Source organism: Alligator mississippiensis, chromosome 5, assembly GCF_030867095.1.
Source record: "Alligator mississippiensis isolate rAllMis1 chromosome 5, rAllMis1, whole genome shotgun sequence".
Lineage (NCBI taxonomy): Eukaryota > Metazoa > Chordata > Crocodylia > Alligatoridae > Alligator > Alligator mississippiensis.
Genome location: NC_081828.1, coordinates 9,511,469 through 9,534,479, shown reverse-complemented (window position 1 = coordinate 9,534,479; position 23,011 = coordinate 9,511,469). Strand labels below are relative to the sequence as shown.

At 46.5% G+C, this 23,011-nt stretch overlaps 1 protein-coding gene across 1 annotated transcript in view; it reads right to left on the bottom strand.

Moving 5' to 3' along the window:
* Positions 1-1,250: 1,250 nt before the first annotated feature.
* Positions 1,251-23,011, bottom strand: part of PODN (podocan) — a 32,853-nt gene continuing 11,092 nt past the window's right edge. Inside the window, exons 5-11 of the mRNA XM_006267748.4 lie at positions 16,934-17,043; positions 14,648-14,804; positions 12,610-12,725; positions 10,079-10,736; positions 6,691-6,839; positions 3,150-3,339; positions 1,251-1,967 (exon numbers count right to left, since the gene is read on the bottom strand). Coding sequence (XP_006267810.1) covers positions 3,186-3,339; positions 6,691-6,839; positions 10,079-10,736; positions 12,610-12,725; positions 14,648-14,804; positions 16,934-17,043 — 1,344 coding nt within the window. The 3' untranslated portion in view covers positions 1,251-1,967; positions 3,150-3,185. The remainder of the gene's footprint in view (positions 1,968-3,149; positions 3,340-6,690; positions 6,840-10,078; positions 10,737-12,609; positions 12,726-14,647; positions 14,805-16,933; positions 17,044-23,011) is intronic.

Genomic DNA, 23,011 nt, shown 5'->3' with positions numbered 1-23,011 from the left:
TACCGAGTGCACTGTTCCTTGGGGGGTGTTTTGCACACTTGACCCCGTGCAGGACCACGGTGTAAGGAAGTAATAAGTTTGATCAAAGAGAACTGCTGTGTAAAAATGCAGGGGACTGCTTCATATGCATGCTTAGTGGAAAGAAAGGATTAGATGGACCCCCCCGCCCCCGCTTCTCCAAAAGCACAGTGTGAAAAAGAAAGCTGGTGACCGGATGAGAAGTGTGAGGAGGTCCATCATTTGTGCCTAAGGTCACTTAGGTTTTTGCTCAGGCCTGCAGTGACCATGGGATACAGATGAGAAAGAGCTTTATAATATAAGCAACATTTTAAACCAAGTATTTCCATTGTTTCTGCCCTTATATTCCCACAGGTTGCTGTTTAGGGGCCTGTGCCATCTCTAATACCTGGGGGTTACTTTGGGATGCCTCAGTTGTTTAGGAGCGCTAAGACATTGATCCGTTTTGCAGGGGCACAATCCAACCGAGTCATACCCCATGGAAATCTAGTCCCGAAGTCAGCTGGTGGGTATTCCCCCCCCACCCCGGAAGCTCATGTTTATAGTCTTTGTTAACATTTAGTTTGGGGTTTTTGTTCCATTCTGGAAGTAATTTTTCCTTGGATGACTTGTGGCCATGGTGAATTGTCCCAGGTGGGAACTGGCCAAAGCCTTGGAAGAGCTGTCATGTGCTAGAGAAACCAAAAGGGAGAATGTATAAGTAGACCTTCCCCAGTAGGGAAAACAGCTGGTGAAGAACCAAGCCAACGCGGTCTGAAAACAAATCCTAGAAACGCAGTCTGCAAAACAACGTGTCCTCAATCAGAAAGCCTCAACAGAACGGACAGCTTCCTCGACCTGGCTCAGATGAATGACATGAAAACCACTTGAACGCCTCGTAGCACTTACCCTTCGCCTTGTGTGTTGGTTTATGTTCTGCGACGTCAGTAGAAATTAAGGACACACCATATTGCACCACGCAGCATCTTAAACAGAACGGCAGAGATGGGCCCCAGGTCTCCCTCCTCCTCCTTACCTGGGTCTCAGGCTCTGCTGCCGCCGAGATCCACAACTCTCTCCTGTTTCAGCAGTTACAGCATCAGGCTCTTATTGCAGATAACAGGTAACATGCAGCTAACTGAGAATAAGTACTACCGTCCATCTTTTACACATTGCTCGGTCCCTTCAACTGGTCCCTGCTCCAGGGTATTTGCAGAAGCGCCGCGTGGACAAAGAACAAGCCAGACAGAAGCTTTAACAAAGCTCTAAACGGCAGATATAAACTTCTTTATAGATATATCTATATATTCACGTGAGTGAGTGATTTGATCTTAAAACTTTCTAAAATAGGCATATACTGTAGGCTTTTACACAGTGGGGATAAAATATTATGGGATCCAGCCTTAATTTGCTTTTCTCATCCAAATATACACATTATACTAAACAGAGGAATGGATTCATCCAGTCTGGTGGTGATTATTGCTGCTCAATGACCCAGCTGCCTCATGTCCTGCTCCACACATGAAACTACTGTAAAAATCCATCCCACCCGATCAAACAACAGCCTTTTTGGGTAGTGTGGGGGGAGAGAAGGAGCATGTACATGGTTCACTTAAAAATGGAGCGACAAAAGCAGAGTTTGAAGGCATAAATTCAGAACAGCCCCGTATTGTTATTACAGATGGAAACAGTGAGGGAAGAAACAGAAAAAACAAAAGCCAGCTTTTGTGAGTTCCCAAGCAATCCCATATGATCCCATCCAGGGTCTTGTACGTGATGTTTTGGGAGTTTTGGAATGACATTCAGGGTCTCCCTGAATAAGGCACTGAAATGAGCCATCTTCCTCAAGCCTGGCCAAGCGCCATGATAAACAGTCTGTGTGTAATTCATTGCACATTTTGCAAAGTGTTCTCTATATATCTCTGTAGATATATAAATATAGCAATACATGCCACTTTCCATATGTCGGCCTGCAAAACATATCAGAAAGACAAAAATCAAGACTTACATAACATTGAACACGTGACTCAACATACAGTCAGCTTAAATGTATGCCAACTGAAGTCACAGGCGTGTCCCAGGCCAAACCCGAGATGTGTTGACTACAGGATTGAACGAATTCTAAATTACGTTGGAGGCAGAAGAGACTGAGGTGGCGGCGGCAGCGGTGAAGAGAAGCCACAGGGCAGCCCAGTCGCGGGCTCCGGGCGGCTGCAGCAAAAAGCACCTGGCAGCAACAAGGGGGAGGCTACTTTTCCCCTGCGCCAAACGGCAGTTTCTGCCCAGCTGCTGGGGGGGGCTCTCGTCTCTTATGGAGGAGCTCAGCCCTCCTGAGCCCCTCCACAATTTGAACCCTGGTACCAACAAAGATCTCTACTGCCCAGCCATAGCCACAGTGCATATAAAGCCCCCTACGGCTGAAGCCCCCTGCTAGTGATTGCTGCCAAAGGTCCCTGGGTCTGCAGGCCAGATCCAATGGCCTCTGAACACATCTAAGAGGGTGAGGCCACATCTTTGTTTTCACAATTGATCAAAACTTCAGTTTGAGCTTGGGTCTCCAGAGATGAAAAGCTAGCATTTTGACCCTCCCCCTCACCTGTGCAATTCTTTTAAGAAGAGCACTCTACAAAGCAAACCCAAATCCATGCTCTCCAGATAGTGCTCATTTTCCACTATCTTCTACAGTAGGAGAGGAGATGGCTAATCAAATGGTGAGGAAAAAGAGAGCTCTTCATTTCCAGCTCATCTCAGATGCTGGGATCTGGAATTACGTGGAGTGACCCTACTTGAAGTGAATGCTGGTGGACCAGACCACAGCTGCGGTACGGAAGAGGAATAAAGTATAAAAAGCAAGTCCTGCTGCCACTGCTGCTGCAGACATTGCTGCTCCTTCTACCAGAAGAGGCTTTTAGGATTAGCCCGGCACATTTGATAAGCACCAGATTGACATCTGTTACTCTATTTTAAAGTGAGATTCTTCTACCAAGCTGATGCCATCTTTGCCCTGGTATGGTTTTAAGAGGAGATTTTGAGCCCAGTGCATCAGCTTTTCGTTTTCTCCAAGTCATCCCACCAATTCAATGGAGTGCCTTTGTGAACTAAAGTTTACTTAGGTGGGGTCCCCAAGTGGGCAGAGTAGGATGGCTACCTACCACAAGATGTGCTTTTGTTTGTTCACATTTTAATTTTCATTCTTCCTCCTCTTCCTCCTCCTCTTCTGAATTGTCCTTGTTCTTTGAAGTGTTGCTGAATTCAAGGTTCCCCTCAATGTCCAGCACCTGCAAATGCTTTAGGCTTTGGAAGATACTTTCCTTCAGCGATCCAACTGCAATCTTATTAAACCTTCAAAACAAAACATAGAACCGCTGGTTTTAAAATAACTCCTTGATGCAGCTTTGTTAGATCCCAATTCTGAACTTTGTTAGGACGTGTGATCTGCAGGGAGGCTAAATACCCTTCATTTCTAAAGCCAGCACAGGAGTGTTTGAAGACTGCCCAAGTACTAACATATCCTACCCTTGCATTGGCACAAAGTACCATCCCAGGTAGTACAGGGCCAGCCTACAGACCTGAACTGCTGACAATATGAACACTCACAGGCCTGACTCTGCTGCTGACAGGCTATTTCTAAAGTGTCTCCTTAACATAGAAACAGAAGTATCCCAGATTCAACAGCCTAATGGGAAATGGTGCATCTAAGTCCAAGCGTACATTGGTTTTCACTGGGAGCGATGCCAGCTGACCCCAGGGAGAGCTCTGGATAGGAAGACAACAGAGAAATAAGGTAGGGATCTACAAGCAGCCAAGTGGAGTGATAATTTACACATCCTGCTGACTTCTATGGCAGACAAAGGACCTTATAGCAGGAAAAGACGATGACTATCTGAACATGCACAGAATTCACCGATTCCAGCTGATCTGGCTCTCGGAAAGACTCTCAGTCCAAATCCCATCTCTCACCCTGCCTTCAGCCTCAACAGCTGTATACAACAGGCAAAAACTTTATTGGAATTCCTCCTTCATAAATCCTTAATCCTGGCACGCTGCCCTTTCCATCCTACATGCAAATGTTACCAGGCCCTTCAAAGCTTAGTTTGCTTTTCTCTGATTTTTTTAGATTCCTCCCCTTTCAATATTAGATCAAAGTCTCCCTGTATAAACAGGAAAATTCAACAGTTGTTTATCTGTCATTTTTGTTTCCCAAGGGTAAGCACACTAATCTGTAATTTAATAATCCTTTACATGTATTGCATGGCTCACCACTCTTGAATATGATCACTGCTATATCCTTCTGAATACCCCCAGATGTACATGTCACTCTTTTGTAATGGCACAGTGACTGTTGCGAAATAAAACTCATCTGGTTTTGCAAATTGTGTGTGCGCACCTGGACGCACATATTTCTATAAAATGACCAGTCTGTATCAAAAGTGCCTACTGCGTTCTTCTAGACCGAACCTGGTGGATTCTACTTAAGCCAGACTTTTTAATCTTATGTGCTCAGTATGCCTTGTTTCATCCAGAAAGAAATAGTGCAGCATTTTCTTAGATACACAGGGCAGAGTAGGTGCATATGGAGGGAAAAAAGCTTAGAAGGCATACATTTCATTGTGCTATGCACACTGTCAGTTTTGAATGCATTAACATGGGGGGAAAACTGAGACTAACCAAATATTACACACTCTTGTGGGGAAGAGAAGTTAACAAATCTAATCTGAGCTGTATTGTTGGAAGCACTTAAAAATGAACATATTTCCAAGACTAGATCCTGATTTTACTTGCACTGACAAATCCTGCATAACTCAATTTAAATTGTTTGCATTTGTCTGGATTTATGCTAGGCGTAACTGAGATTAATTATTAATTCTTTATATGTATAGAGTACATAGTTAAAAAACACAACCCCAAACAACCCACACTCCTTATTAGGTGGCATACCATGCCGAAGCGTGGCAATTTAGCCTTCTCTCTCACAAGACTCAGCTGCCACAGTGTAACTGCCACCTAGCACCAGGTAAAACCGTGCACCTGGGCACTTACGACAGAACAGTTGATGCCCAGTGACACTTCACCCCCTTTTGCATTACGGCAATTATTGGAGAAGGCAAATCCTCAGTCATTTTGGTTTCCAGGGCTCCATGCCCTTTGAATTGTGACTCGGAGCAAAGCTCAGGTGCTGCAATAATTCAATCCAAATCTCATATATAACTAGTTCTTCGCGCAGGTGTCCAGACAGCAGAGTGCCCCCAGCCCAGGTTTTGGCTTCACCATGAAAACTGGTGAGTTTGAGGTTTCATTCTGGAAGTTTCACCAAGTTTTAACCTCAGGTTGGAATTAAGCTAAGTCGTCAAATATCAGGCTGTGGGATAGATTCAGCCCCTCTGGACCTCCCTCTGCCACTTGGAGGGCACTCTCTTCTGCAGATGGATTTTCAGTGCAAACAACAGCAGGGATGCGTCAGAGAGTCACATCCGAAAATCACAGAAAAAGTAGGCTGGAAGGCACCTGCATTGGCAGCGGGTTAGTTCCAGCAGCCCAGAAGCTGCTCTGACTTACACCACTAGTGCACTGAATTCAAAGACCGAGTCCAGAAGAGACTGTCCTGACCGCAGTGTGACCATCTGCATAAACACAAGCCACAGGAGTATACTGAACAGTTCTCATCATAACTTCTGGCTGAGCTAGGGCATATCCTTTAGAAGCAGCCAGGATGATGTACGTCACTCTGAAGTGACCATATGGAAATGGAAGATTAGAAGAGCAGGGATCACCCTGGCATGCTCCCTTGCTGGGAGAGCAAGATGCAGCAGCTAATTTCCTTGGCTTTACACAAGCTACAGGCACTCTCAGCAAGCCAGTCAGTTATGGCTCCGGTGCGCTGCCTAAGGAACCAAGGTCACAGAGGAGGATGTCGGCTTCCATGTTTACATACAGTAGAAGTGACCACATGACGACGATTTGCTGCAATACTGATAATTGATGCCCCTGGCTCTCTCCTTCACCAAATACCCCAGTCCCAGCTTTCACTTTTCCTGTAATGATCAGAGTCTGAAAAAGCTGAAAAAGTGTATCATGTTATGCATGTCCCCAGTGTCATGGGCTCTGCAGTTTCATGAAAGAGGCTGCAAATCAGATTGAATTTGTTAGCAAAGGGTTTAAAATTCTCTTTCCCTAAAGATCCCTAGGGCACAGTTTATTAAAAATCAACAATTTCCCATCTTCTGGACAAAAAGATCAATCTGCAATAACTGCAGTGACCGATTACAATCTAAGCACCAGGATTATCACAGCAGCCTGCTCTCATCCCTCTTCTACGCAATTGTCTAGGCAACCCCCCTCCCCTCCCAGTTAGGGTCATGCATGCCCCACTAACAGGTGTCCTTTTGGTCGTGCATGACCTACTAACACGTGTCCTTTTGATACACTGGACATATTCAGAACTGAAAAACACTAGCAAGGCTGAAGGGCTTATAAATAAGCCTAACTTTTAGCTTCTGGCTACATGTGGGTACATGCAACCGGCACATGCACTGGCTTCCTAGCCTGACCCATTCTTACAAGCACTACAGTTTGAAAGGATACCGCCCTCCAGGCAGAGAGAGCATGTGATGAGCACACTCCCTCTTTCACTGCATGTAGAGCTGGCTGTACCCCGAGCTCCCCATGAGAGGCGAGGATTTCAGATTCACTTACCTGAGATAAATTCCCTTTATGTTGGGCGTGGATTCAAAAGCACGCTCCGACACGGTTGTGATCTTGTTGTTCTGCAGGTACAGGTACTCCAGAGATGCTGGCAGGCCTGGCGGAATATAAATCAGCTGATTGCCGGCCATGTCCAATAACTGAGAAAGAAGAGATAGACAGCAAGGAGTTAACTGAAGAAATGAGTTCAGATCCATAGCAGCACCAAGCACGATTTATCACTCGGAGCACGATTTCTCACTTGTCATTGGGGACCGAGGCTAGCAATGGGTGAGCTTTAAAAGTGTAGCACAGATAACTATCAGCCCAGCAAACTCTTCAGAAGTTAGGTGTCTGTGCAAAGTTTAACCAGGCTTTTGGGGTTTCATATCACTGGATACAGGCTTCCTCGCCTCTCCCATGGGACTGCCATGTGTCTGCTTGTGCGCTGGGTACTTCCAGGCGAGTCAGCAAAATGGCTAACAGCGCTTGCTGCAGAAGTGTAATGGCTATTCCCAAGCCCGTACAGAAGTTCAGGTCGAGTTCACCGTGAGGAAGGGAAGGGATTTGTGTTGTTTTCTAAACCGGTTTTAGCCAACTTAACTCACGTCACAGTCAGCAGAGCCAGGGGGGATTCCAGGCAAGCAAACAAAGCCATAAGGGATCTGCCCTCCCACACGTGAGATGTGCTGTCTGGCACCAGAGCCCCTGTCCTTCTCTCCCTGGCCTCAGGGCTTAGTCCAGCCCTGTTTGAAATGAACAAAAAGCAGCCCGGGTTTCAAATCTGCAGGAGGGATTCCTGCAATGTTGCTCACAAACACTTCGGGGAAACAGGCAGTTACTTTTAACGTGGCATGAATTTTTTCTTCTACAGGTCAGCCTATTCAATGAGTTCAGACTTGATGCCCCAACCCTCACTTACCGGAGCGAGCAGTCCCACAGAAGGAAACGGGTCAGACTCGTTCTCTGTCTGCCGTTGCTAGTACTTGTCCGGCACCGAACAGCCACCGGATCTAAGCCCTGCTCCCAGTTACTTGCCCGCACATCTGGAATAACTCCCGTCACTCTGGTGACACGCTTGGATTCAAGACCCAATTTTGCAAATGCCTAACTTTATACATTGGGGTAGTTTTTCACGACTTCAAGGGGGCTAGTTCTTTATGCCAAGTAAAGTATATTTGAAGTTATGATATGTCAAATCCCTCCAGTGCACCTACGCATCCAAGAGCTGAATAGCCAAGCCCCTAATGATATAGAAATGAATAGATAGAGTAAGGGAGATAATTGAGCAATGACAGCCACTCAGAATGCCTTGCCCAAATGTGCTCTAGAGTAGCTTCCCCAGCATTTACTTGAAAACACAAAACAAAACAGGCCTATTTTAGTAACCTCGTTCTTATCCAAACAGACTTTACAGCACAGCTGCATACAGCTGAACGCTTGGGTCTGATTCTGCACTACATTTTTCTGGTCTGATATCGACTTCTGTGTTGTGGCAGTAAGGGAAAGCCAAAACGATGCCAGTGTGAGCAGCAGAAGCTTGCTTCCTTCCAGATTAAGCCTTCCAAGTTCAGATGAGCATTTGCTTGCATCTAAAAGCAGAAGCAGGGACAAGCGAGATTTCATGGGACTGTTACAGCGAACCAATCCGATCGGCTGTAATCCCCCTCGCTCACCAGCATCTTCCCTCTGACTGAAGCAGCGTCGTTGTACTGCTGACATACCTGCACCATGTCTGGGTTTATCCCCCTGCATTTAAAGCACCAAGGTAACAAGCACATATAAAAGGTATGAAAGAGGTATGAGCAAGAGCTTCAGCTGGTGCACAATGCCACAGCTCCGGTGACTGCTGCTTTACACCAGCAAAAAATACAACCTGCTGTTTTCTTGGGGAGGCTTTGAGAGCAGAGCTGCCGTCTAAACAGCGGGACTGTTTGAGGCCCTTGCAGTGGAGACCAGCACGACATGTTCTGCATCCCTTATCCCTGAGCTGCTTTCAGGTACAGAATCTCCCACCCGAAAAGTGCCCTCATGTATGTACAATAGATAGCAGCCACATGACAGGGTAATGCCTTTTACTGCAGGGAAGGGGCTGCTGCCTACAAGGAAATGCAGACAAATCTGTCAGCTAGCACACGAGCTGAAAAGTCACTTTGCACAGCACAAACGGGATCGTTCTTGCCTGCCTTATGTTTCATGTTCAGCTTTCCCCGACAATTAAGCAAATGACAAGGCTGCTGATTAAATCCAGACTCCCCAACTGTTGTCGAGGTGCCTCAGCCAGCCTCTGCTGAATCCTACAGCTTGGCTCGGGTGACAACACGCTGCTGTGGATGTTTTGTACATGAAGTGCATTTTTGTTTGCACACTCCCATCCTCCCGGAGACCCTCCCTTCTGAGCTCTGAACAAAAAGCAGATTTAAAACACTCTGCAGAGATGAGGGGCATTGCTAGGAGTGTCAGCTGAACATGCAAATACAGGAGAGCTTACCACCAGTGACCTACTGGCATGGAGCAAGGGTGTCAGCTCTTTTGGTCCCACAGGCTGGATGAGTGACCCAGGGTCACTCCACAGGCTGGATCAGGCCAATAGGCCCCAGAGCCCCTCCACACCCCCCATGCTGGATCCAGCGCCTGCTCTGGGATCTGTGCTGCATGCGGTGAGTGTCCTGGAGTGGCACCATGTGTGGCATGGCCGTTGCACTACATGTGGTGTCACACATGGCACCCCTAGCAGCTAGCCCAGTACTGCACGGCACATGGCGTCTGCCCCAGCTGGCTTGGGACCTGTGCTACACATGGGCTTCACGTGCTGTGCTTGTCCTGGACTCGCTAGACCAGGCACCGTGTGCAGCCCATGTCCCAGAGCTCCTGGGGTGAGCACCATGTACGGTGCAGATCCTGGAGGGGCTGGAACGGGTGCCAGCATGCAGTACACTTCCTAGGCACTGCTCAGAGCCAGGCAGGGTCAATTCAGACCCAGGGACTGCACTAGGGAACAGATCATGGGACTCCACAGGCTGGACCCAGTCCCAGGTCGTATTTGACACCCCTAGCATACAGGACTCCAAAGGGACTTCTTGACTATCAAACCTAGACCCCTGCTATTACAACTAACCACATCCTACAAGCCCTACATCAGCTCAGTTCAAAAGCTAGCCTTTATGCATCGTCTAAGAACAGAACGATGGAGAACACGTCTATTCTGCGGTGGATGGATACATCTACCACAAGTGTTTGCAAAACCGGGTAGGAGACCCTTTCCACCCTCGAGCCAGGAGGTCCCACCCTTTAAGTGCACGTCTAGAGAATAATAACCAATGCAAACCTAGCATTTTAACTGGCTCAAGCAGACAGATACAGCACATCCAAACAGAAGGAGAGAAGGTGATGTTTCTACCTGGAGACTGCTCAGTTCTCTCCACACTCCCACGTAAATGGAGGAGACTTTCAGTTTATTGTGGCTCAAGAAGAGCTCCCGCAGCTTGGTCATCCCAGCCAGGGTTCCCTTCGGGATGGAGCTGATCTCATTCTCCTTCAGCTTCAGGATCTGCAAGTTCTTGGGAAAGCCAAAGGGCACCGTGTGGAGATTATTTCCAGAAAGATCCAGTGACTTCAGCAGCCTCAGTTTACGAAAGGCCTCGCGATGGATCTGGGGACTCGTGACCTTATTGTAGCTCAGGTTGAGCTCCTCCAAGAAGTACGTGTTGGCAAAGTCATTCCTGTTAATCTCCAAGATCTGGTTATGAAGCAGCATAAGTGTTTTCACGCGCCGGGGCAGCCCGCTGGGAATCCTTTCCAGCATGTTGTTGTACAGGTGGACCGTGTGCAGCTTCTTCAGACCCTGGAAGGCGGACGGGTGGATCCCTCGGGCCTTGAGCTTGTTGTTGTGCAGCAGCAGGTACTCGAGGTTCTTGACTTGGGGCAAGACATCCCTGGCAATCGTCTTAATGGCGTTCTTCTCCAGGTGAAGGAGGACAATCTTTCGAGGTAAACCGCTTGGGATTTGCGACAGGTTATTGCTGGACAAATCCAGATATTCTAGGCTAGACAGTTTCCTTGGGAAAGAAAACAGATAGACTCTCTCCATTTACTTATTGCCAGGTGAAACCGTAAGCTAGCTCCCTGGCAGCTTCAGACTCTTTCCCCAGCACAGCCCCTCTGGTACTTCCCATCCAGTCTGGTGCAAAAGCCCTGCTGGGGCGTACAGAACATGTGGGCATCTCGCTGGCTATTCAGAGACAGCCAGTGCCATTAGCCACACCACCGGGACAGCCACCTGGGCTCATTAAGCTTTGAGAATGTGTCACCTGCCGAGGGCTGAGGTCGGCTTTGCAGCTTGGCATTTCCCTCATTGACACCTCAAACCAAGCAATATGGCAGAACAACCAAAGTGACTGCAGAGAAAGGCAGGCAGAGATGCAAGGGAAGCCCAAACAATATGCACTAGCTCCCGGGTCATTTGCAAGTTAGCACAGCCTAACAAACAGCAACTCCTGTCTCCCTTTTCAAATTAAAGAGCTTTTTTCACACTGGAAATCAAATTTTGCCTTTGAAATGGTGCTGCATTATACTTACAGAAGGGAGAAACACAAGCTTGGAGGCTTTTTCCAAAATAATGAACTTCCTGTGACCTTCCAGGATTATGGAAGTGATTTAGGGCCAGATCTGCTTTGTGTAAGCCATTCACACTGGATACCAAGGTCTCAATTGAAACAAAACGAATCCTCAGCCCATCCACTTACACCAACTGGGCGCAGATCAGTGGTAGCATTTACCGGCCCCAAGGACTCTCAGCTTCTGTGTCTCGGGGCACGTATTTCTAGGGCTGGAGAAGTTCAAATGACATGCTGGAGGGTGCTGCATTGCCTATTTTCAATAGACACAATGTCTTTGGGTGATATGGCTTTGTAGGTTAATTTAGAGCAACTATTGACAACCAAGTGCAAAAATCCCCACCCATCCCCACTGCAGAATGGGATCTGTGCCTTAGCCAGAGCAGCCATGCTTGCTCATCCAGCCGTCATCAGAAATGTTACAATCAACAAATTAACATAGCAAAATCAAATATAAGTTCCTAGGCAACTGTGAGGCTGCCAAATGGTCTGGAGGTTGAAAGGTGAAGGTCAGAGAGACTGAGAAGTTAAGAGAGTCCATAGGAGCTTACAGGCAGGACAAATCATGTCAGCCAGATTCTCAGTACAGCCAGCGTAATGCTCAGCATAACTGGAGGCAAAGGTAGTGTTTTGACTCACTGATCCCCAGGGTCATGAGGGATCAAACTCTCCTGGCATGACCTGGAGCAGCCAAAGGACTACTCTAAGTTGTACCAACTTTTGTGGGCCCATTTGGCTTGTGGGAAGGACCAAAGTCCAGCTGCCTCCAGCTCCATGCCTCCCTCCCCAGCGCTCCTCCTACACTTGGGTGGACCCCTACCCAGCTAATCTTCAACTGCACATCAAGGGCAGCTTGCTAGCCCCTGTGTGACACAGAAGCAGCATAAAGGGCACCTGTCAGCATTGAGCATCTGACCTTGATGTTCAGACAACTGCACTTGGATCTGGAAGGCGCCAAGTGAAACAATTTCCTACCGGGAGCTGGGCCATGACAGTCCTCAACTTCAGCAGGACTAAACGGTGGTAAGGCACTTGGTACATTGCATTAGCAGGCTTGTAGCTACCAGGGAGATGACATAATTTGACATGAAATAGGGTATCCCTTAAGGACACCGTGTGATGCCAACTCAGACTGCTCACCTATATCCTCATCTTTGGTTAGCAGCATCTGCATCTAGGTCTTTTCATCCTGACCCAGTAAATGAATGCATGTGTTATACATGGAGCCTCTGTACCTCATGGTACATGTACTGCACCCAGGAAAAGAGCCCACTATCCCCCACCCCAGCCCACCCACCAAAGGACACATCCTCACCAGAAAGTTTCATTGTCCATCCCTTCATTAGACAGGTAGTTGTTCTGCAAATACAGCTCTCGAAGGCCTGAGAGTTCACTGAAGGCTCCTTTGGGAATTTTCTCCAGCTTGTTGTTCTGCAGCCACAGGAAGCACATGATTAAGCTAGAGGGTCCTCGGGCACAATGACGAGCAGTTTGTATTGTAGGCTTCACGTTCACAGACATAAGGGGCGCCTATAAACAAGCAGCGAGGCTGCGCCAATGCGCTGTAATTACAGCACGTTGGAGCAGACTCGATTAATGGAGACTGCGTGCTCCAGCAGACTCCAATGTCTTGTGTATCAGCATTACTGTGCTTAAAAATGGTGGCGGGGGCACTGTAAAGCACCCCGGCACCATTTTTAAGCACAGGGATGCTTATACACGAGACACTCTGGGTGCTTTAATTAGAGCTGCTCTTGGAGCCACTCTAATTAAAGCACCTCCCCAGAGCATGTATATAAACACCCAAGGAGTAACAAAATATCAGTAGGGGCAACAGCTGAGATGACACAAAGATGGTCATTGGGTCTGTCAGAGGAATAAACCCATACCCCACTGGGCTTGCACTCTTCTTGCCACCTCCTCTGGCATACTTCCCTGAGCGAGGGGAACCACAAGATTTGGCTCATTAATGGGGCCTAATTAAGTCTATAGGTTCATATTCCCTCCACCTGTATGTAAGTCTATCAAAAAGGCACCTCAAGAAAGCCCAGCCCAAGACTCCAGATCCTGCAAGCCAGATTTCACTGGAAAAGCAGAATTCCAGCTGAAGGTGTACCAGCCAGTCCTGCTGCATTACCAATACCCACGTGCTCCCAAAGGGCATGCCGTCTAGCCAGTATCCCTAAAGATGCTCTTCCTTTCATGCAGTTCCTGAGTAGCCAGCAGGCAGCAACAGGTGAAACCTTGCTGTTGCTCTCAGCCAACAGTAAAATGTCACCTCATGTATACTCCATTTACAAGCAGAAATAATAAGTTGACCTTAGTATGTGTATGTTCTCCTAAGGGAATTAATGCTTAATAGAGCAGACACAGAAACATTCAAGTACACTATATTAAATAATCTCATGTATCATCTTAATCAACTTGCCTGTACCAACAAGGGCTCAACATCCAAGATATTCAAGAATGAAGAGACAGACATGACTGTATTGCATTAAAACTAACTCAGCCTCTCCCTTTGGCCTTCTAGCTCATTGATTCATTACTCTGCTCCTATTATCAAGGGGCTGATAATATGTTATCAGCCTCTTCCACTCTAAGGAACATCAGCAATAGAAATGGCTGGGCCCAGGATTTTCTGCCACTCAACCTGAATGTTAGCAATGATGAGAGCACCGGTGTAAACGTGGTACAGGTGTTTTTACCAGAATTGGATTACATGGAGGTAAGAATACCAGAGTCCAGCAGAGCTCGGAAACAGAATTATAGACAGGGTGAGATACTAGGTTAATAGCAATTAAAAGTGAAGAGTCTTATGTGCAATGAGCTGGCAGGCAAACAGAGTACCTACTGGAAAATCAATTATGTTGGGAAAAAGCCCACCGCAACTGGTCTCCTTGCTGAGCCTGCCAGATTTGGAGCCTTAAGAGATTTATCTACCTTCTCATCCCTATGTGTGATCCCTCCAGATCAGAGTAGTGTGAGAACACTTGCGCTGCCCCTATCCAAGGTTTTCCTGGCGTTTGGGTACATGCAGGAGTGAGACCAGCAAGCCTGCCAGCCAGCATCTGCAATAAACTCCCTTGGAAACACAGAAAAGACATTTTGTTCCCTGCAAACAGCAGCTTGCTGCACTGCAAAAGTACCATCACTTCCCATGTGGTAAGTACAGGGGAGATCAGCTGCCCTCAGCCTTGCTTTTCATACAGCCCAAATTTAGCAAGTCAATTATAACAATGGGCCTGGGAGTTTTTCCAAGTGAACTGAAAGGGGCTGGCTCAGCAGTTTGGATTTTGGACACACGTGGGTCTGTGCCCCAGATGGAAGAAAACACGTGACGCTGGTTGCATTACCTTTAAATGTAGTTTATACAGAGCGGGGGGAAGATTCTTCGGCACGTACTTGAGGAAGTTGCTGGACATGATCAGTATCTCCACATTGTTAGAGCCATTGAACATGTTATCAGGTAACCCCGCATCCGAAAGTTTGTTGTTATGAAGATATACGGATCTGCCAGAAAGAAAGAAAGCTTGAGTCAAGCAGTGGGGTCTGCTTTCCTAGACTTACCCAGGGCATCCCTCTGGAAACTACATCTCAATCTCATCCCCCTCTCCACCCCCCATTTTAGGGGATACACATATCTATATTTTAAATGTAGATGGGGTATTCAGAAAACATCTAGACTGACTTATTTACTGAAATGCTGGGGTCCAACAGATTTCATTGCCTGAAGTGCCATTAGGTGTGTTTCTTTGCTAGCAGACTTGTGTTTTTGTGGGCATCTGTGCAGGAAGAACTTGTGCCAGGACATGTCCACGGGAGTCGGTCATTATAAAAGTTGAAAAATGGAGAAGCATGAAATCCATGGTGAGGAAGCACCTCCATAAGAAGGGGTTTGACCCCAAAAGAAATCCATGAGGACAGGTGGCAACATTGATGGATGATATCCCTTCACATACCACACTAAAACACTAGGCAGCTGACTTTAAGCAAGAGAAGATCAGCAATGAGGATTAGCTAAGGTCAGGATGTCCCTGAGAGATCACCAAAACAAGCGGATGCAGTCCACAAGAGGGTAACAGGGGACCCCTGTGATCAGTTGGACACAAGCTGAGACACGTGGCATCAGCACAGTTTCAATGCATGCCATCCTCAGTGAAGACTTGGCCCTGAGAAAAGGGTCAGCAAGGTGAGCCGCTAGCTAGGATTTTGTGTACTGAAAATAATGAAAACACAAGTTGCAAAGAGCCTCTGGCATAGTTTCAAGCCAACACAGAAAAAAAAATCCTGCGCAGGATTATGAATCATCATCAGGATGATGCATGACTTCACTGCTTTAATCCTGAGATTCAACAGTATAGTATGTGCACAGTCTTGGTCTCCCAGGGAATTCAAGAAGATTGTGTCCATTGGTTAGGTCAAGGAAAGGATAACTGACCTTGACTGACTACCTTTCAAAAGGCAAGATCAGAAAGTGGAGAATACTATGCTAGCAATCTGCTATGCTTTCAAACCCATCAGAGAAGGTCACTAGAAAATAGAATCAAGTTTTGTTTCACCTGGACAATGTATCCCCCCCATACACGACCCCAGTCACGGAGACCACAATGAGCACATGAGGCTTTGAACTACTCCCCTTCCAGCCTGTTCACCAGACTTCCTTTAATTTGGGGGACATGTAGAAGATCTTTATGGGAAGAGGTTTTTTTTATAGTAATGAGATGATTGCAGCAGTCGAAGGGTCGCTGGACAAGCAGGGCAAGGCCTTCCACAAGATGGGCAGTCAAGCTGCGGCTGCACTGACCCAAGCGCATAAATGTCAAGTGGGATTACATTGAAATACAAACAATGGCAGAATCTAATTCCTGGTCCTTTCTTTGTCAAGCCATAGTCAGAAAGTGTATGCCACATGCAACAAGAGAAACACTGCCAAACTAAAGCTCTGGGCTCTAATACTCTCTGAAATGTTGAGCTGTTCGAAGTCAAGACTTGAACCTGAATTTCACAGACTCTCTCACCTTAACAAAAGGCTGAACAAAAAGCCTGAGATCTGTGTCCGTTCAAAATCTCTGTCTGGATTTAGTGGTTTGAGCTCAGCTTTGTGTTTGGCTAAAAGGCAAAAGGAATCTTTTGGCGTTCTAGCCAAGCCTCAAAACTCTTGGCATGTGGTTAAGGAGACAATCCCCAAGGTTTGGTTGCAAACCTCAGCTTCTCAAGATTGCAAAGCAGGGCTGTAAACATCTTGAGGAAGAATCATCTCCCTCCTTTCTGTTTCCACAAGGGGTGGAGATAACTCAAGAACAGCTTCCAAAGAGCAGCCAAAAGCTGCTGCCAATTTAGCAGCAGCTATGACAGCGTTAAACCTTTAGCTTTGCAGCAGAGAGGGTGAGCGATGCCAAGAACTGGACTCCTCCCCTCCTGCATGTGCTGGGGAAGGGAGCACAGGCCCCAGCAGCCATTTAGTGGCCCCATGTTTCAACCTGGTGCAAAAATCAAGTTCCTTGCTTAAAACACACACTCCAATTCTGACTGGTGAATTTTTGGGAAAGTGATGGGGATAGTATGCAAGTAAATATGGCAATTTGTCCCACTCACACATTGGCTCCCAGCAACTACAAAACATGATCATTTCACCTTACCTCAGGTTTGGCTTCTGTCCAAATGTGAGCCCATAAATCTTAGTGAGATAGTTGGCTGCAAAATCTGCACTGATCAAGGTATTTGGTAGAAATTTTGGAGCCACAGTTAACTGAAAAACAAATATTAGAAAGAGACTATTTAAATGCAGCAGGTGTGGTACTAACCCAAGCTACTTCCAAGCCAGTTTCTTTGAAGAGACAGACTAGCACAAAGTGTCTAAATAAAAACAGCAAAGTTTACTGTCTTCACTAAATAATCTCTATAGGAAAAAGGTAGATTCCCACCCCCCTCCCCAGTGTTTGGACTGGATCAGAGTAGGGCTGGAAGGGACCTCCAGAGGTCATCTAATCGAACCCCCTACCTGAGGCAGGATCAGCCCCATCCACACTACTGCACATAAACCATAATCTAAAAACCTAACTAAGACTACCATCAACCCTGACGCAACACAGACCTAGCACCATACCCTGCTGCAGGTACAGCAAGGGGACCCGCAGCAGCCAATATCCTGTTTCTAAGAAATGCTGTCAATATACACTCAAAAGATCCCATGTAGAGAGTCACGCACGCTCCCTGCTACAGAGGAAGATAAAAAAAATCCCCACCGTCTATACCAATCTTACCATGGTGTAAAAGTCCTTTCTGAGCCCAAATATTGCGACTGATTTAATCCTGAGCGGAGGGACAAGACCCCCTACCCAGCAACTTCTGGCTTTGGTCCCAATAGGAACATACCCAGTCACACCCCAGTCACAATCCCCAGCCCTGGCTATAGCCAACCCCCAAAGCCTGAGGAAGGTTCAAACACACTCTGCCAAGTAGCAAAAAGGAGGGGGTGGGGGCAACCAGCAAGGCCCAGAAGCATGGGAACTACCCATGGAGGAACAGGGGCATCGCTACGCCTAGACCAGCCCTGCCCAGTGGCTGTCCAGCCTCTTCTTGAACACCTCCGGTGATGGAGAGCCCACAACTTCCCTAGGCCTCTATTCCACGGCCTCGCTATTCCAACCATGGAGACGTTTTGAAGGATGCCCAATCTGAACCTACTCTGCTGCAACTTCAAGCCATTGGTCCACATCCTCCTCTCTGCAGCAATAGAGAAAAAGGTGCTTTCCCTCTTCTTTATGGAAGCCTTTCAAGTCCCCGAAGACTGCTACCATGTCCCCTCTTAAGCACCTTTTCTGCAAGATGAACATGCCTAGTTCCTTCAGGACTCTCCTCATATGACTTGCTTTCCAAGCCCTTTATCATCTTTGTTGCCTGCCTCTGGACCCTCTCTAATTTCTCCATGTCCTTCTTAAAATGTGAAGCCCAGAACCGCACACAATACTCCTGATGAGGCCTAACCAGTACTGGCTCGAGAGGCACTATCACCTGCTGTGACTTGCACCTAATGCTTCTACTGATGCATCCCAAAAACAACTTGGCTTTTGTTTAAGAAGAAATCACCAAGAGACAGGAGACCTTCAAGTAGCCACAGGAGCAAGGAGCTCATGAATATTATTATTAGCTCTTATTTATTCAAGTCAAATAAGGTGCTGGTGTTTTTGTAGCAAGGAGTTTATACTTCAAACAAAGATTAGTGGAGGGTTTTGTTCTTTTGACCCGACGCTCTTCACCATTATCAATTACCTGGGAAAATATATAAAAAAAGATTCTGGGTAAAGCCTGCAGATGGCGATCGGTAGAACGGTAGTTAACTATTAAGACAGGTAAGTTCTAGAGAGTGATCTGGTTTATATGATAACCTGGGATCACCAATTAACAGCTACAGATAGGGTTGTCGATCTAGAAGCCAAGAATGCAGTTCACATTCACAGGATGGAGGACTGTATTTCAGAAGAAGCTGTGCTTCAGAAAAAGATTTAGGAATCAAAGTGAAACCACAACTGGACCAAGCCTCTCCTGTGATGCTTTGGTTAAGAAAAATCGATGCAGCCTTCGGCTGGAAAGCTGAATAGAGGCGTTATCACCCGGGTATACAGCACTGTTGACACCACTACCAGAATAACAAGCCCATGCTTTTAAAAAAGGAAGTTTAAAAAAGAGCTACAAGAATTAAGCCTGCCCTGCACAGACAGACTACGGAAGTTCAGCCTATATTAGGTTATCCAAGAGCAGGCTAAGCAATAACTTGATCACAGCCTAATCACCACTACGAGGAACTGAGAGCAGAGGGCTCCATAAGCAGGACACAAAAGGCAGAGTAGACTCCATCCACTGGAAGCTGAAGTTAGACGAATTCAAGCAAATAGTAAAAGGTGCAATGTTTTGGTGAAGCTGGAACAACTTGCTAGGATGGATGAATTCCTTTGTCACTGGAAGCCCTAAAATTGAGAATGGTTATCTTTCTAAGAGACGCTGTTGCTCAGCTAGAAGCTGTGGCCTGATACAGAAGTCACTTGCTGCTATTCTGTGGTTTGGGTTATACAAGAAATCAACCTTCTTGATCCTAATGGCTCCTCCTGGTCTTCAATGCCTTGAATCTGCGAAAGCACCTCATACACCATTACCACACCAGTACTTTCCATCAACTGTTGATTTCCACTGGTATAATTATCAAGAGAGCCAGGCCACAGGGTAGACGAGACATGACAGCCCAAATCAAGGGATGGCAAGGACTTAAATGGTTTACAAATTACTATTAAGATGAACACATCATGCAGGCTTTGGGGGAGAGCAGTTATTTCACCGGAGCGTGGCCTGCCTTTACACTTTAAATAAGAAAAGAGACTATTTGAGCTTCTCTCCCTGGTGGTGTCAAGCACAGGCTGGTCAGAGGTGGGTTTCTGTCACTTTGTAACGTGCCAGACTTGCAATTCAGACTTTCTTTTATGAAACTGAAAATAATTCAGATTCATTTTTCTGTAGCTGCCTCCTGTGATCGAGTTGGTGGGCTTACCTTGCCTGAAATTGTTCAACGGGCACCAGTGCAAGCCAGAAGACACCTCCTAGGGATGTTACCTCCTCTGAGCCTTTCCCCAATATCACCAAGAATGGGTGAAAAGCAGAGACCATTTGCTAGCAACCAAAACTGAAAGCACATGGCCTTCAGCTCTGTATGTGTCCTCTCACTTGCTGATCAGACGGGGGTGATCATTGGGAGGAGTAGATGCAACGCATCGGGAAAACTGTTTCTACCGTGGCATAATTCACAGGAATCAAATAGGCAGAACATCTGTTTTATGGACAATGGTAGGCTCAAGCTTTCCTCCGAGTGCAGTCAGTTGGGTCATCTCTCTTATATAAAACACAAGGGTATTGCTTACTCGGGTGGGACACAGAGAAACATTACACCTGCTGAAAGTGGAACAGGAAGGAACGGGAAAGGAGGTTTTCTTTGTTTAAGAAGAAAACAGTTTCTAGCTGCTCTGCCTGGCTATCTGCCAGCGTCCTCTCCACCCAGGGCTGGTAACAGTCTGTGTCCTAAATACAGCTCGCCTCAGTTATTGGGGATTGTACTGCTGGCAATGGCTGGGAAGATCGGAGGACTCAGAAGGCATGGCCTGATATGTCAGAGAGAAACAGGAGGCCTTCTCCAAATCCATTTCATCACTGGATGTCAGCTGCAACAGGAAGGCCAATGCAGATAGAAGTGACATAGCAAAAACTGTCCCATCGTGAAAACTTTCCCCCATGAACTTGTATAGTAATTGATGGGAACACAAGAGTCAGATATCTGAAGATAGATGAGGAGTCCCAGGATCTCTGTGCATGTTTCCAGTGATTCATTAGGACAGGAACGTCAATACTGCACCTTCCCATCACCCACTGCCTCCTAGCCTCTTGATAGCAGCTGACATCAGAAAAATATGGCTGCTCCCAAAAGCCTATAAAACAAATTATTCTGATGCTTAGCATGTTCCTCTCATCTGCCTCAGGCACATTAGAAGCCTGTCCAGAAAAAGGACAGATCTCTGAAGAGAAATCCCATTCACTTACTAGAAATGGAAAATACGTTCAGTGGAGGGTACATTGCCGTTCTGTTTTCACCTGCTATCACCATCACCAATCCACAAATCCTCCTTCCAGCCATGTGCTCATCTCCCAGATGTTGCCCATTAGAGGGGGGAGGAAAAAAAACTGCTCTCAGTGCAGAAGCTGCTGCGGAGTGACATCAGAGCATTTGGCTCGAGACACGTTTGCTATATCTGCTTCTGCGGAGCGCGCTGAACTTGCCAAACCTTTTGCTGCTTCCAAGGGAGTTCAGAGGATGGATGGTGTACTGGATGTACTGTTTTGGGGTGGATGCTATAGCAATGAATGATGATTTCAACAGGTTTGATCTTTGGACGACTAATGCTGGGGTTTTCATAAAGTTAAGCAGATTCAGTCCTGAGACGACCCGTATTTTACTTGCCTAAACAACAATAGACTGACTTCCAAAGGTTGGGTTTTTTTTTTGAAGTCTTGTTGCTGGACTCCCCTTTATGCTGCCGATTTCTTTTCTCCGTGGTTAACTGACAGATTAACCAATAAACCCCACACACCACCATAAAAACCTGTTTCCAGGATTTGGAACCAGTTTCCTATTTGTCTGCTACAGACCTGGGCAAAAGCAGAAATGAGTTGGATCCAGCAAATCCCATAATACCAGTGTAAATATTAGGGTAGTTAGAACTTCTCAGCAATAAGAGGTTGATGATGAGCTTAGAGCAGTCAATACAGTAGCTTAGCACCTGCCCCGTGTTTTAGCAGATGAGGTTTTAATTATAAACGTGGCTTGCTCTAGATGCCTGTGGCCGAAACATGGTGTGGAGGTTCTTGAGGCATTTAAAGGAAATCAGTATGAGTTATTTACCTTCAGGACAGCAAGATTTTAACCTATTAGGATCTTCTGTCTGCCTGACTTTGCTAATTTAGAAAAACTGCACCTTGCTGATCTAGCTATATCTGAAGCTATCAGAATCAAAGCCAAGGTAACATCAAGATAATCCACAAAGCGAGAAGTAAACTACCAGCAAATCCCTGCTCTCCTCCAGACACCACAGTTGGTTGATTGCAATGCTTCCCAGTGCAGCAGGGATTCAGCTCAAAGCCAATCCAGTTTGTCCCGGCTCAAGATTTATGAAGAAATGTGTGATTTTTGTAGGTCAATAACTTCTCACTATAACTGCTTCTGACATTCACTGAAATTTGCATTTTTCTCTTGGATGCGTCTCTCCCTGCAGTAGTGTCAGGAAAAACCAAGCACTGGTTTGTCACACAGGCAAAAAACTGGAGTACAAAGTTTTGGAATATTAGTCACAGTCTGGCTTGATCTTTTTCATGGCGCTACTCACTGCCAAGATTGTTACATGGAAATGATGCTAGAAAGAGAAGGAGAGAACACGATGTTACTGTACTAAGGAGCAGGTCCAGGTCTTGGTCATCCCAGGGTAATTCCAGATGGAAAGTCACAGGAGTCATTCTGGATTTGTCCTGGCACACCTAAGAACAAGAACCTGGCCATCTGCATGCAAGTTAAAGGCCAAAGGGTCACAGATATTTATATAGAGAGATAAATGAATTCAAAATGCAAGATGGTCTCCACCTTCACAACTGAGCTTTCCATTTTCTCCACTGACTTCAGGCATGACAGGTCCTCCCAGAGCAAGTAATTCTGGGGATTCACTAAAAAAACAAACCACCTTAACGAGCACAAGCAAGGGTTTCTGGTGACATGTTATACTGGAGTAACTGTATAGCTGGGAAAGAGATTAGATCATCTTTCAGGCACAAAGTACACTTCCTCTCTACAAACCCTGTAACAAACAGAACCCCTTTAATAGCTGGGTGACGTGAAGGCATTTCCATCCCTGTTAGAAGACCAGCTTCTTCACTGTCCTCTACCATGGGTCATCAGCTGGGCAAGAACTTGGGATCTTCGCTGCTCAAAGAAAGACGTCCCTTTAGCTGAAAGAGTAACTGAATTAACTGCTAGCAAGAGTAGACACTTACCAGTAACTTCTGATGTCAACCCACTATAGGAGTGGGATACAAACACACAGGGAAGCAGTGGGGCACACCAGCATGGTCCCAAAATCTCAGTAGAACCAGCTCATTTCTAAGACACATTTCCATTTGCTCCATAGTCC